A 14,238-nucleotide genomic window follows, 5' to 3' on the forward strand; every position below is an offset into this window, starting at 1 on the left:
CAGAAGTGTTCCCTTTTCCCCACAACCTCTCCAGCATAGGTTGTCATCAGTGTTTTTAATCTTGGCCATTCTTACAGGCCAGGTGGTGTTATAGGACCTCCTGGGATAGAATTACAGACAGTTGTGTTAACTGGTAAGCCAGTCTCTGGAATATTTTCTAGTAATATTTTTATGACTCAGATTTTCAGTATACTTAACCATAGAACTGTAGTCTGTGGCGGTATAGCATGGTTTACAGACTGATACAAATTTAAAAGTCCTTACAAAATCTTTTGAGTTTTATATTTTATTTGTTTGGAATTTTTTATTTCAGTAAAACCAGTGCATCGATAGATAGATAGATAGATAGATAGATAGATAGATAGATAGATAGATAGATAGATAGATAGAGTGAGACCTGTCTCCTCCCATATATATACATAGGAAAAGTTGACAGTATTTGTTTTTCTTGGTTTAGGTCCTGGGAACACCAACAAGGGAGCAAATTAGAGAAATGAACCCAAATTATACAGAATTCAAATTCCCTCAAATCAAGGCACATCCTTGGACAAAGGTGAGTCAAAATGAGTTTTTAAGAAAGTGCATCAACTAGTAGTTAACTAAATTTTGGGGTTTTCATTGTACTTAAGCTAAACTATTGTGAGAGTCCATACCTTGTGTTGATTTCAAATGCACAGCAATCCTCTGTGAAGGTAGCTCAGTGGCTATAGTTCAGTGTCTGACACTATACTTTATTTCTACTGATGGCCTGTGGACAATATCCAGCCTGGGCTTTCTTTTGCAAGTAAGAACAGAGAACAGAATACCCATAACATTAAAATAATGGGATGGAATTCTTAAAAACTTAAACTTTTAAACTTAATTTCTTGATTTAAATAGAGATGTGTAATTCAATATTATCACAGATAAAGGCCTTTAAATTTTTCTTTATTCTTTAAACTATATTTTAAACTATCAAAATATAGACCTTCTTATAGATGTTGCATGTTTTCCTTGTTTACTATCCTGTTGGTACTTCAGGAGAAGTATTTTTAAAGCAGGTATAATCTTGTTGGATGTGTACTTGAAAAGTAACTTATGTTTATAGGATGTCACTACTAGCCTTTGGGAAAACCTAATCAGGAGTTTTTCCATCTCAGGTTGTATGATGAAATTAAGAGTTCAAAGAAAAATAGAATGTGTTAGAATTTATAGGTGGTGTTCATTTTTAGCTGCCTCATTTTATAGGTTCAGAAACTCCAGCCAAAGACAGGAATCCAGGGATCCAGACTGCAGGCAGCTGTGACAGTGCTAATGCTAACACTAGTCCTTGTGTGTCTAATACTGAGTCCTTAGATCAGTCATGTGGTAGGTGGGTCGTAGAGATAGATGAGAGTTCAAACAGGACACTATATTTTAAATTGTCCTCATAAATTGTTTTATACATTGATAAGTTTGTATATCAATTAAGAGTAAGAGATGAAGTAATTTAAGACTAGATCAGTACACTTGCCTCTCTTCCTCTTTCTGTTCTATTATTGTTTTAATGATATGATGATTACATGTATAATCTAATAGTCTCATAGCCTCTCTTCCGACAAACACTTAACATTCAGCTATCTTTTTCTACTTTAAACAAAGATATCGGTAATATTTTGGTGCCAGAAATAGACATTGAGGCTTTCATTCTCCTAAGAGGCCAGCCCCTTCATTTTTAAACTTTATGGTGAACACTAGTCTTCGGTAAAGTAGATCTTTGTGTTTAAGGCTTATTTTGGAGCCAAGTGATATAATATTTAGGATCTTTCCCATGGCTCTAAACCCAGAGGATCCTAGGTGACCTGTTGGCTTAGAGGTCAAGTAACAGATTGGACCCACTGGAGTTATTACAGGACAGTGTATATTGTGAGTACAAATAATAAAAACCCAGAGACAGATATTGGGGTTCAGCCTAAAGATCAGACAAGCAAAGCAGCGAGCCACTGGCTCTTATCTCTGTCTCAGACCAAAAGGGTGATCAATCCTCAGATTGAGACTGAGAGTGAGACCTGTCTCCTCCCATATTATATTCCTCTCTAGAGCCGGGATTAAAGGCATGCATCACTACTGCCCGGCCTCTGTTTCTGACTAGTGTGACTGCTGGGATTAAAGGTGTGTGCAACCACTGCCTGGCTTGTATGGCTGACTGGTGTGGCTGCTTTGTACTAATCTTCAGGCAAGTTTTATTTACTAAAACACAAATAATAATAATAATACCATTATTTTTTTCCATTTTTGTCTAAAATAAAAAAGGCTATAACTAATATAAGAAAAACTATACAATAAGTACAATAACTGTATACTATATATCTAGGCAGTAAATATTACAACAATGTCTAGTCCATTTGCACTTGACAAATTCAGAGAAAATACTCCATTATCTATCCTATCTTAGTGAGTCAAAGTCTTGTACCTAATTTACTTTCTATCATAACTTGTTTTCTGCATCTGATAAACAAGGAAAACTATTGACTATCTAGTCTCCCTCAGAAACCCAAGAAAGAAATAATTATTAACTGAGTAAGCAGGAAGCGCAAACAAGCGACTTCCAAAAAATGTGAAAAATGACAGAAACAGCTGGCTGCCTGGACTGTCACCCAAAGTTTCTCTCAATGTTGGGGCATATATCTTCAGCTTACAGGCCTAGTATATCTGACAGAATTTTCTGTGAAGCAGGATATTCTGAAAGGCTGTCCTACCTGTCTTGAAGGTGTTTGGCAGTCACTCTCTTTTGTGTCCAATTAGGACAGCATACTGTCAGCAGTCAAGGCAAGGGCATTTTCTTGCTTAGTGGCTTACTTTTGCCACAAAGAAAGTAAACTCCATGTGGAATTTCTTTGAAGCCCATTATCTTCGCTAAAATAGATTGGTGCTGCCAGGAGCAGAGATGACTCATTGTCATTAAAAAAAAAATCCTGAAAAGAAAAATTTGGGTTAATTGTCAAATTCTGGGAGAGGTAGATATATCATTTGTTGTTCAGTCTCTGTGTAATGGGAAGGTGAAAGGCTTGTCTCAGTCCTGGCTAGATCAGTCTGTTAGGCTGGATCATCTTAGCTAGCCACCTTGAAATTGTTCTGAGCAGTTTGTAGTCCAAAGCCAATCTTTATGTGGTGTTTTTCAGCTTAGTGGTGTTATCATAGTTCTGGAGGAAGCATTGTTGTGGGGCCCCATCCTCCTTATGGAGACTTCAAAATTTTCTGCTGGTCTGCTCATGGTTCATTGTTGGAAATGTGATATACCGATAGGCCAATTTACTAGTTTTCTTGAGACATTTTTTTTTTCTGGTTGATGATTTGTCCTTTTTCTTCAGATGTCTCATTTGTCCAGTGGTCCTCAGATTCCTTAACTGCATACCTTTACTCTCCTGAAAAGACAGAAACAAAACCCTTCCCCAACCCTAATTTTGAGGAGATTCTCTTTTGGCAAGTTATATCTGATCAAATAAAAAGCATTGGTTAGTTGTGTAGGTTAGTTTAGATTAAATAGCCATGCTGTTTGATGAACTATCATTCATTTGAATTAAGATGTGTCTCTTGTTCAAATCGAATCTTTATCAGTTTTGATGGTATCCGTAGCTTTCTTCTCCTTTAGAAACAAAAGCAAAACCCTTTTCCCAAGGTAACACATGTTCTGGTTTTCATTATGAGGTCAGTACATCTTTAAAGTATATCTGATGATTTAATTCTGTAGTTTTTTTCTACTATCCAATGTCTCTTTGCAGTTCTTGTTCCTTTCTTAGTAGCATTTTGAGAATTCAGAGTTGATAACGAATTATGCAATCTATTTCTGGGGTATTTATCATCCCTTTCTGTTTATTTAACATATCATTTAGAGTTTGATTTGATCTTTCTATAACTGCCTGGCCTGTAGGATTGTGTGGTCTACCTGTAATATGCTTAAAATAAAAAAAACAAAAAAAAAGTTACGTTTTTAGAGACATATGCTAGAGAATTCTTAATAAATTATGCTTAGAAAAAAAATTTCTAGGAATACCCTGTTTACAGTCCCTTTTAAAGAGACCTTGTTTGCCACAATTGAAACACTTGACATTTTGATTTTTCTTCAAACCCCTGGAAACCAACTCTCCTATCCAAATATATTATGGTCATGAAATTCAATGTTAGTTATATCTCAGATCCATTTTGCCAAAGGTACTGACCTTGCCTTTAACAGCCTTATCATCCTTTTGCATTGAGAACTAGCATTTTCAGAATTCAGAGCTTCAATCACTATTTTCTAGCTTCTGAATTTGGTATCATTCTATTTACTGCTGAAGTCAGTCTTTGTAAGAAATCTGTAAAGGCTTTCTTTTACCCCTCTATAACTATAGTAAATGACTCAGTTTTCTTTCCTATTTCTTTAATTCTGTCCCAAGCATTCAAAGCTGCTGCGTGGCATAAATCACAGGCTGTGGTCATCATATATATACACTTGCCTTTTTATAGTAGCATAATCTCTTTCTCCAAGAATGTGATCTTAGGAGATTTCCCTACCTCTAGCTTTACTCCATTGTTCAATAATCTTAACCTCTTCTCTGAACCTCTGAACCAGGTACTCCATTATAATAGTGGAGCAGACTCTAAAACACTGTTAGCCAATTCTATCCAGTCTTTAGGGATAATTCTATTACAAACTGACCACAAGTTTAACATTTGCTTCACAAAAGGTGAAAGTAAGGAGGCCACTTGTTTTCGTTCCCAGCCGCTCATCCCCAAAACAATCACACAGAAACTGTGTGATTAAATTAACCAAATTAATTAATTGAATCACTACTTGTCCCATTAGCTCTAGCTTCTTATTGGCTAACTCTTACATATTAATTTAACCCATCTCCATTAATCTGTATATTGCCACGTGACTGTAGCTTACCGGCTAAAGTTCCGACGTCTGTCTCCAGCAGGGTGACATGGCTTCTCTCTGACTCTGCTTCCTTTCTCCCAGCATTCTCTTTAGTTTTCTCGCCTACCTAAGTTCTGCCCTGCTATAGGTCCAAAGCAGTTTCTTTCTTCATTAATAGTAATCACAGCACACAGAGGGAAATCCCATATCAGTTGTATGCACGCCGTATGAGACTATTGCTTCCTTGAATCTCCTTAAATCTAACATTGGCACAGGAATCCTGTTAGCTGTAACAGAACTTCTGCCATTTGACAATTCCTGTAAGGTTCCTCAATATGTTAAGATTGGTTGTCTGAAAACCTTAAGCTATTCCCCTCTATTTTTATAATGTAGTGCTGAAATTGGCTCCCCATTAAATTCTTCTGTCTGGATTTGAATATTTCTGTAATCTGTTTTATTAGTTTTTTTTCTAAGTCCTGTATCATATCACTCAGATTAATCAATGTTTTTAGTGATAAAACAAAAATGATAATGCTTATAATGTTTACAATTGACATTACATAAATCCCATCTAAATTAGATGTCTTCTCATTTAATTGTTCTATTTTTCAAGCTGTCTAGCATATTATCATACAGAGAGCCAAGTCCCTCCATTGTAATGACTTTCCCATGTCTTTAATGCTGGGGGGAAAACTCGTTAACCAATTCCTCCCTTTAAGAATTCCTAATTGTCAGTCAGGCAGTAGTGGCTCACACCTTTAATCTCTAGCACTCGGGAGGCAGAGACAGGTGGATTTCTGTGAGTTTGAGGTCAGACTGGTCTACAAGAGCTAGTTCCAGGACAGGCACCAAAGCAACGCAGAGAAACCCTGTCTCAAAAAAAAAACAAAAAACCCAAACAAAAAAATTTCCATTTTTCCTACCAAATCTGCTGACAATGTTGATGATTATTGCTGTTGGGTAGAACAGCAATAGCCTGACTGGATTTGAAGGTAGCTACCTACTTTGGCAGCAGCCGGAGAAGGTTCAGGGAGAACCTTCCAGGAGAGAAAAAAGAAAAGCTTAGCTGGTAGGGGAGTGTCTCTGGATGCATGTAGCTTCGGTCTATGCTGGTGGTTGTAAAGCCACAGGCAAAACAGCCTTTTTGTGAATTTGTCCTCCAAATGTTGGGTACCAGATATAGCATAAATAATAAAAACCCAGAGATATTGGGATTCAACCTAAAGATCAGAAAAGCAAAGCAGCAAGCCACTGGCTCCTTCCTCCACCTCAGACTGAAAATGGGCAACCCTGCCTCCACAAATCCTCAGATTGAGACAGAGCAAGACTTGCCTCCTCTCATTTTATATTCCCCTCTAGTGCTGGGATTAAAGGCATGCACCACCACTGCCTGGCCTGTATGGCTGACTAGTGTGTCTACTTTGCACTAATCTTTAGGCATTCTTTGTTTATTAAAACACAAATAATATACCACTATGTATAGTATGCTGTAATTCCAACTAAGTTAAGGAGACAGGGACATAATCCAAAATATAGATTGGTATAGAAAGAATATAATTCTGGAAGAGTTTATGTTCTGTCTGTGCCTGTACTTCCATACTCTTAAGTAATCATTGTTTTTGTGAAGCAAGAAGGAGGTGTTCACCACTTGTCCTCCATGTTCACATACACAATGGAGTTGACATCAAACAGTGCTACAATCGAAGTCCCAGAATCCCCTGTAACACTCAGTACTGCCATCTGAAGGATGAAGCTCCTTTAGCTCCTTCAGCCAGTAACCTTTAAGATACTACGCCCAAAGGCTATTGGCTGAAGGAGCTCCCACAGCACCCATCAATATTGATGTGTGGTCATATCCTTTATCCCCGCCACCAATTTTATCTCTGCAAAGGAATTATTAGCCAGAATAAAATATGAAGAACAGTAATTATGAGTTGTGGCCAGCAGAAAAGCTGCAGTAAATTAAACATTGCTCTGACTTCCTGGATTCCTGATGTTTCTTTAAAACCCCAAATACTTTCTAAACTTGAATGAAATGTAAAACCCTTTTACTTAGATGTCGATTTCTATAACATGTATAGAATAATTGTTCTATTTTCTTACCTTTTATATTAAAACCGCAATGAACCCTGCATTTATATAGTATTTTTTGACAGTTTAGCTTTCCCTTTATGCAGATATATTCTGTAACAAATAAATTTGCATTAATGTCTCATTAATACACACAAACTTGCACACAGAAATTCCAATTGGGTAAATGATCAGAATATGCTTGTATTGAATTTTCCTTTTTAAAGATTTTTCAAAAATAAAATGTGGAATTCAAGATTCCAAGAGGTAGTGTAGTTGTATCTTCCTCCTGTTATGCTGATTGACAGCAGATGAGAAATGCTATCTGCACTGGGTTGCCAGTTGTGTTATTTAAAAGTATATATAAGCCGGGCGGTGGTGGCGCACGCCTTTAATCCCAGCACTCGGGAGGCAGAGGCAGGCGGATCTCTGTGAGTTCGAGACCAGCCTGGTCTACAAGAGCTAGTTCCAGGACAGGCTCCAAAACCACAGAGAAAACCCGTCTCAAAAAAAAAAAAAAAAAAAGTATATATAGTGTTCTCTAAAAACACTTGTCCTCCGGGTCTGGAAAGACAGACAGTTAGGCCTTTGTTTTCTGCTGTCTTCCATTAGAACTCATTTGAGTCCTCTAGCCATGAGAGTGTGAGCCCTGGCATCTTGGCTGCAGTGTAATCCTCAGTAATTACCACATATCCCTTCACATCGACTTAAAAATACACTGAAATCCACCATGGAGTCCTATTTAACAGTCTCTTTCTAAAAACAAATTCTTTTTACAAATGTGGTATTCTGCATGATGAGTAATTTGTATTTTTGAAATAAAGAGAGAAATAAAGATTAAGGAGAAAACTGTCTTCCTCACAAACAAAGGATGCAGGTATGCTGGAGAGATAGACGGATGCTGTATTACAGGGTTTTTGCAGATTTAAGAATCCATTCAAGTTGCCCTTGGCCATTACAGAATAGCTAGCGTGGGACTAGAGCATTGGTTCAGCACTTAAGACATTTGTTGCTCTTGCAGAGGACTGGGGTTCCATTCCCAGAACTTCCAGGAAATCTGATACCCTCTGACCTCTGCAGGCAACAGGCACACGTGTCGTACACATAATGTCCATGGAGGGAAAACCCACATACACATAAAATTCAATATATCTTAAAAATTACAAAGTATATAGTGCAGCCTAATTTGTTGTTAAAACATTTAATGGCTTAAGTGGGAAAGGAAATGAAGGCCAAAGCTAGTGGAAGTGATACTTCAGAAGATTGAGAATTGAATAGAGATTTCATTGGAAAAAGAGAAGAAATTTAAATCTTGGCCTTTAGTACATGGAGGCATGGCTAAACAGTGAGTCATTAAGTATCAAGTGGGGTTTAAATACTATTGGTTCTTTTTATTTCTGTTTTGTAAAATAGTGATTATTTATCTGCCTTGTCTTCGGGTTCTTTTCAAAATACAGCTATAATAATTATAAAGGATTATCTTATTTTAGTTATGAATAAATGGAGAACATTCTGCTTCCAATATACTTCTGCCTTGTCTTTACTCCTGCCTCATTATGTTTTGTTTTAGGTCATTGTGATAGTATAGACCTATAAAACAACCTCCTACCTCCTTACTGATTTCAATCCTTCATTGTCAGAAAGTGCCATCCGTCTTTCTCATTACACCCCAATTCTTACTTCTCTTAGTCCTCATAGCCTTTAGGAAAGGTGGCTGTGAAATGCATATTATTTCAAGGGTTATCACATGGCCTTATTTATTATTATTTCTAGCATAGATATTAGCTGCTTGTCCATTATGCTCAGAACAGCCCCACTTCGGGTGCTGACCATCTATCTAGGTCATATGGCCTCAATCTTTTCCTAGCTGCCCTTTCCAGCCCCTGAGATTCCCTGAGGAATCTAGTGTCCAGGTTTTAAATACATACCACTAGGCAGTGAATTTAAAGTTCAGTGTGTAATTAAGGGGATCTGTTGCACGAGGAGGGTGGCCTTTTGTTCGTCCTGGCTGCTCAGCTAGCTTACACCCAAAATAACCACACGGAAATTGTATTGATTAAATCACTGCCTGGCCCATTATCTCTAGCCTCTTATTGGCTAACTCACATCTTGATTTAACCAACACTTCTGTTCATCTGTATGTCACCACGAGGTTGTGGCTTACCGGAAAAGATTCAGCATGTCTGACCTAGCAGCTCCATAGCGGCTCTCTGACTCTGCTTTCTTTCTCCCAGAATTCAGTTCTTCTCCACCTACCTAAGTTCTGCCCTATCAGGCCAAGCAGTTTCTTTATTTATCCAGTGAAAGCAACACATAAACAGAAGAAACTCCTACACCAGGGATCCCTAGTCAGGTTGTTCTCATTCTGTAGTTATCTTGGGTTTCTCCCATTTCCAGTATTGAATAGCTGATACCTTTTGTTTAAATTACTCTGACAAATATTTTTGTCAAATATTTTTTGTACTAGTAGCAAATAATTCTGAGGTCAGATAAGTAATACAGGTATTTGTGTAATCTTATAAAGTGGTGGAAGTCATTTGTAGTATACTGGTTTGTGGAAAGAAGTAGAATAGAATCCCAAGGGCCCCATCTTTTATCCTTGTATTAAACTACTTAATAAGTTAGCCGTATATGTTTATCATGTAATTAAACTTTCCTAATTGATCCAGGAGGCGCTACATTTTTTTTTCTCCATCTTGTTAGAATCTTTCCCTCCCCATGTCCCACATGCAGTGTTCTTCCTTTTCTTCTCTGCCAAGCAAATACTAATTCAGCTCAGGTCTCTCTTCTCTCATGAAATTTTCTCGTTGTCCATGTAGTTTGATTATTCATCATCATGTAACTACTTTGTTACCCACTGAGTCATTGTATAGGTTACCAGCAATTTCTGATTTTTTGTTTCATAATGATAACAGGGCTATAAATGACTTCAGAATGAGAGCCAACAAGATGGCTTAGCAGGTAAAGGCACTTGCCATCAAGCTGGGTGGGCTGACTTTGATCCCAGGGTCCCACATAGTAGAAGTAGAGAACCAGCTTTGGGCAGGCAAACACAACAAATAAGTAAATAAATAAAATAAATGTAAAGAAAAGACTTCTAACTTTTTGACATGGTAGTTTAATACTCAGCAGTTCAGTGTGTACGTCAGTTATATGGGCCTTTGGTGAGGTGAGTACCCCAGAACATAGTACCCACCCGAGCAGTTCTCTGGTGCTAGATTTGTTAGACCATGCTTCAGTACAAATGAATACTATTGCTTCCATCTCGCTACCAGATGGAAACAGAAAGTTGACTTTGAGACCCTTTAGCTGTCAGAGGAATTGTTTTACACTGAGTAAGTCATATTCTTTGCTTAAAACAAAACAAAATCTTTATTGTGTTTCCTTTTTAAGACTCTTGATAACTACGTTTTCCCCATAACCCTTTAGTATGTTTTTTCAGAACCTGACAGATTTATCCATTTCAACTCCTTATTTGGCACATTACTGAAAATACCTCCAGAGAAGCCCACAATGCAAAGAATAAGCTTTTCTTGGAAGCCCATTCTGTCTGCTCTTTTTGTAATAATTACTACTTCTGTGTGTATTCCAGAAAACATAAAACATACTGGGATGTCTGTTGGTTCAGATCTACTCCATTGCTTGTGATGAATCAGATTTTATGTATTTTATGTTCTTTACCCTGAACGTTGTATTAACTAGTTATTACTTACCTTGTGAGTGCACCTGCCATTTCATCTGACAAACACATGCACACATGTACACTCTCCACCTCCTAGAGTGATGAATCCATATACAAGAGGGTGTGTGTGTGTATGCTTAATTGTTTAAGGGGACAAAGGATGAGGTTGGGGATGGATTGGAGAAGGCAAAAATATATATTTTAATTTGGCCGAGTGGTGGAGGCACACGCCTTTAATCCCAGCACTTGGGAGGCAGAGGCAGGTGAATCCCTGTGAGTTTGAGGCCAGCTTCGTCTACAAGAGCTAGTACCAGGACAGCTAGGACTGTTACACAAGGAAACCCTGTCTCGAAAATATATATTTATCATTGTTTTTTAGGTACTATGTATTCTTTATCACCATAAAGGATGGAAATACACAGTCCTTGCTTTTGAAAGCATAGTTACAGCGAGTATTAAGTAATAAAAATTTTGTGTTGTAAATGTCAAAGCTGTTTATGTCCAGTGGTTGTCACAAGACAGACCTTTAGTGAAGGCAGTGAAAGAATTCTCCCTAGAGATGACGCAGGACAAGGGCTGTTTAAGCAGATTTAAGATTTGCTTAAGTGGGACCCATGGGATGGCTCAGCTGGTGAAGGCTCTTGTCGCCAAGCCAGACAGCCTGATTCAATCTCTGGAACCTACAGGGTGGAAGGAAAGAACTGAGTCAAGTGTGTTGTCCCCTGACATCACACAAGCGCGCGCACACACACACACACACACACACACACACACGGATTTTTATAAGGTAAGAGAGTGAGAGAGACAGAAAGACATGATTTGCTGAGGGATAGATAAAAAGGCTGGGGAGACATCTTACGATGGGAGATGTGGATGAAAAGGAGATACTCGTGTACTCTTAGGAAGGCTAGCTTGATTCCAATTGCCGTTTTGCAAAAACATGAAAAGTTTAACCGAGTAAGTGGTCATTTGGTCATGATGCTTATGTGTAGGTGTGCACTAATGTGTGCTCCATGAGGATGTTAGTAGAGGAAAGCATTGTATCAGTAATGCTGCTGTTATAAAGTTTCCTTCCATGTCATGCAGTTCTGGAAAATTCAGCCTTTTAATTAGTACTGTTGAAATTCATTAAATGCTAGAGCTAGTTTTAGCATGACTAAGAAAAGGATTTTTTGTGTTTCTTGTTTTCAGCATTCTTTTTCTGCTTTTCTAATCCTTAAAAGTTAAATTTGTGTTCCTCTATTAGGCTTGAGCTATGTTCTGTTTGACCCACTCTGTTAGGAAGTGACTTCAGACATACCCGTTTTACTTGCCTTGTGGACTCTCTGAAAGTTGATTTAAAGTAGCTTCTGAGGGGAAACAAATGCATTGTTTATAGTGGATTAGGCTGCCCTACATTTCAGTGTGTCACTAGATCAGTGTGTGACAGCTTGAAAATACTAATAAAGGGTATTTTAAATAGTGTGTTAATTAGTAAGTTATGTGCTTAGAAAACCACTTACTTAGTTGATTTCTTTTGTTATTACATAACTATTCAACAGACCCATGATACTGTCTCACTTCAATCTTATATCTAGTTTATTAATTGCAAAAGGCTTTAGATTACTTGACCCAGTATTGAAATTGCTCTTTAGTATTCATGGTTTACCAGTTTTTAGAACCTAGAACTGGAAGATTATATTCTGCCTATGACCAAAAAATTGTGTCAGTTTCATAAGCTTATAATGGAACCTAGTAGTGGGCAGCGGTTTGGAACAGCCACAGACTTATTCTGTGTTTCTGTAAATTATTTTCCACTATCTATAATCGTAAGAGTGGGCATTCTATATTGTTTTGGTTGGGTGCCTAATACAGCAGCATTGGTGGGAGCTGACAGAGAAGCAGCTTTAACTGCAGGTCTTGATGTGTATGTGGTTGTTCATAAAGAGCCGTTCTCAAGGGCCTCAGGTCAGTGATAGTACTTGACTCCAGGTTGAATTTTTATAGCCAAATTCTTAGGAAATTGTCTCTGTTATCTGAGTTACCCAAATGCAAATTTACATTGAATAATTCTTCATTTAAGGATTTGTTTGCATTTGTTCAATATCACAGAGACTTTTAGGGGAAAATTAATTTTTATGATAGTTTTTTTCCATGGACTAGAAATTGTGATAAGTGTCTTTGTTTGAATTTAAGAAAATGTGTTGCTGCATAGGTGAGGTAGTATTTGAAGCACTCAAAAAAGTTCATGTCAGTGTTTTGGTTCATTTGATTCTTTTCTTTTCTTCTTTTTGTTTCATTTTTCTCTCTTTTTTCTTTTTTGCTTTGTTTCATTTTGGTTCTTTTATTACTTTTTTTCTTTTAGCTTTCAAAGGGGTGTCTGTGGCCTTGCTGCATACTTGGCTGGCCATATTTAGTCTGCATACTAATTGTTAGTTTGCCCAATTGAATCTTACTTTATGCTGTTAGGGTTTTTTTGATATGATTTTCAATTTTTGTCCACCTGGTTGTGTTAGATTTTTATTCTCATGGACTGGGTTTTAATCCCATGCACTAAATTTTAGTCTGCAGACTAAAAGTAATCCGCGGATTATTTATTTTTTGCAAAATGTTTAATTCCCCCACTGGAAACTATCCTAAAAGAATGTTACATTCTCCTAGCTTAGTCAAGGGAGTTCACAGCTACTGGTGAGTTCTGCCAATTTTGTGTTCTCAATACCTAGACACAATAGACCCTGCTCCCTCCCTGCATACGTGGCTCCGTTTTGCCTAGGTGTTGGTGTACATTATTCTGCATGTCACCTGTAACTGTGACTGTCCCTTAGTTGTTTTGTTTATTGTATAAATTTTTGTTTAGCTTTTGGTGGGTGAATTGGGCATATTTGCAGGTGAAGTTGTATTGAATTTGTATTACTCAAAGATAAAGGATTTTTTTTCAGTGAGTTTTTGTAAAAAGGAAAGAATGCTCTCTATATTTTTCCTAAGGCATGGGTGCAAGGGTATGAGGGGGCAAAGCCCATAGTAGAAAAAAGTAAGTTTATACCTGCACTCCTGAGGTGATATGTCATTTCCTGAAGAGTCCTAATACACTGAGACTATCAGTAAAAATATCTTCTAGCAGGGAAGTCAATCCAAAACAGGAGAATAATCCGCGGTGGCCTGATTCTTTCTTAGCTCACACAAATTAAAAGTATCTGGCTTCAAATTTATAGTAATATAAATTAAATAAACTTAATACTTCTCTCTCATGACCAATAATTTAGCAAAAAAAATGTTTATACTGTGTAACTGAAAAAAATAATTGTGAAATTCTAGCATATTGGGAACATCCATTTTTAAAAGCAGGCCAATATGCCCCCTCCCAGCCATGTCTACGGATGATAAATCCAGGTCATAGAAGACCTCTTTACTTTACTTCTAGATTTCATTTTGATTTTAACTTATTTTGGTTTTATATTTTTTTGATAAACACACTGGCATTGGAACATGATAAACTAAAACAGAAATGTTTCTTTACTGTGCCTCACCATTGCACAAATCAAAGCAAATTTTTGCATACACTTGTGGTGAAATAATTTTTAAATTTTGGACTTACTACTGTGGAGACGAATGCTTAAAGTTTATAACTGTATAAACATTTTCTATGTCC

At 37.3% G+C, this 14,238-nt stretch overlaps 1 protein-coding gene across 2 annotated transcripts in view; it reads left to right on the forward strand.

Annotated features, from left to right (window-relative positions):
• The window catches only part of Gsk3b (glycogen synthase kinase 3 beta), a 147,697-nt gene that overhangs the window by 110,003 nt on the left and 23,456 nt on the right, over nt 1–14,238 (forward strand). For both annotated transcript variants that reach the window (XM_005344973.3, XM_005344974.2), the window contains exon 8: nt 458–553. In XM_005344973.3, the coding sequence (XP_005345030.1) occupies nt 458–553 (96 nt within the window). The remainder of the gene's footprint in view (nt 1–457; nt 554–14,238) is intronic.

This window comes from Microtus ochrogaster, chromosome 2, assembly GCF_000317375.1.
Source record: "Microtus ochrogaster isolate Prairie Vole_2 chromosome 2, MicOch1.0, whole genome shotgun sequence".
Lineage (NCBI taxonomy): Eukaryota > Metazoa > Chordata > Mammalia > Rodentia > Cricetidae > Microtus > Microtus ochrogaster.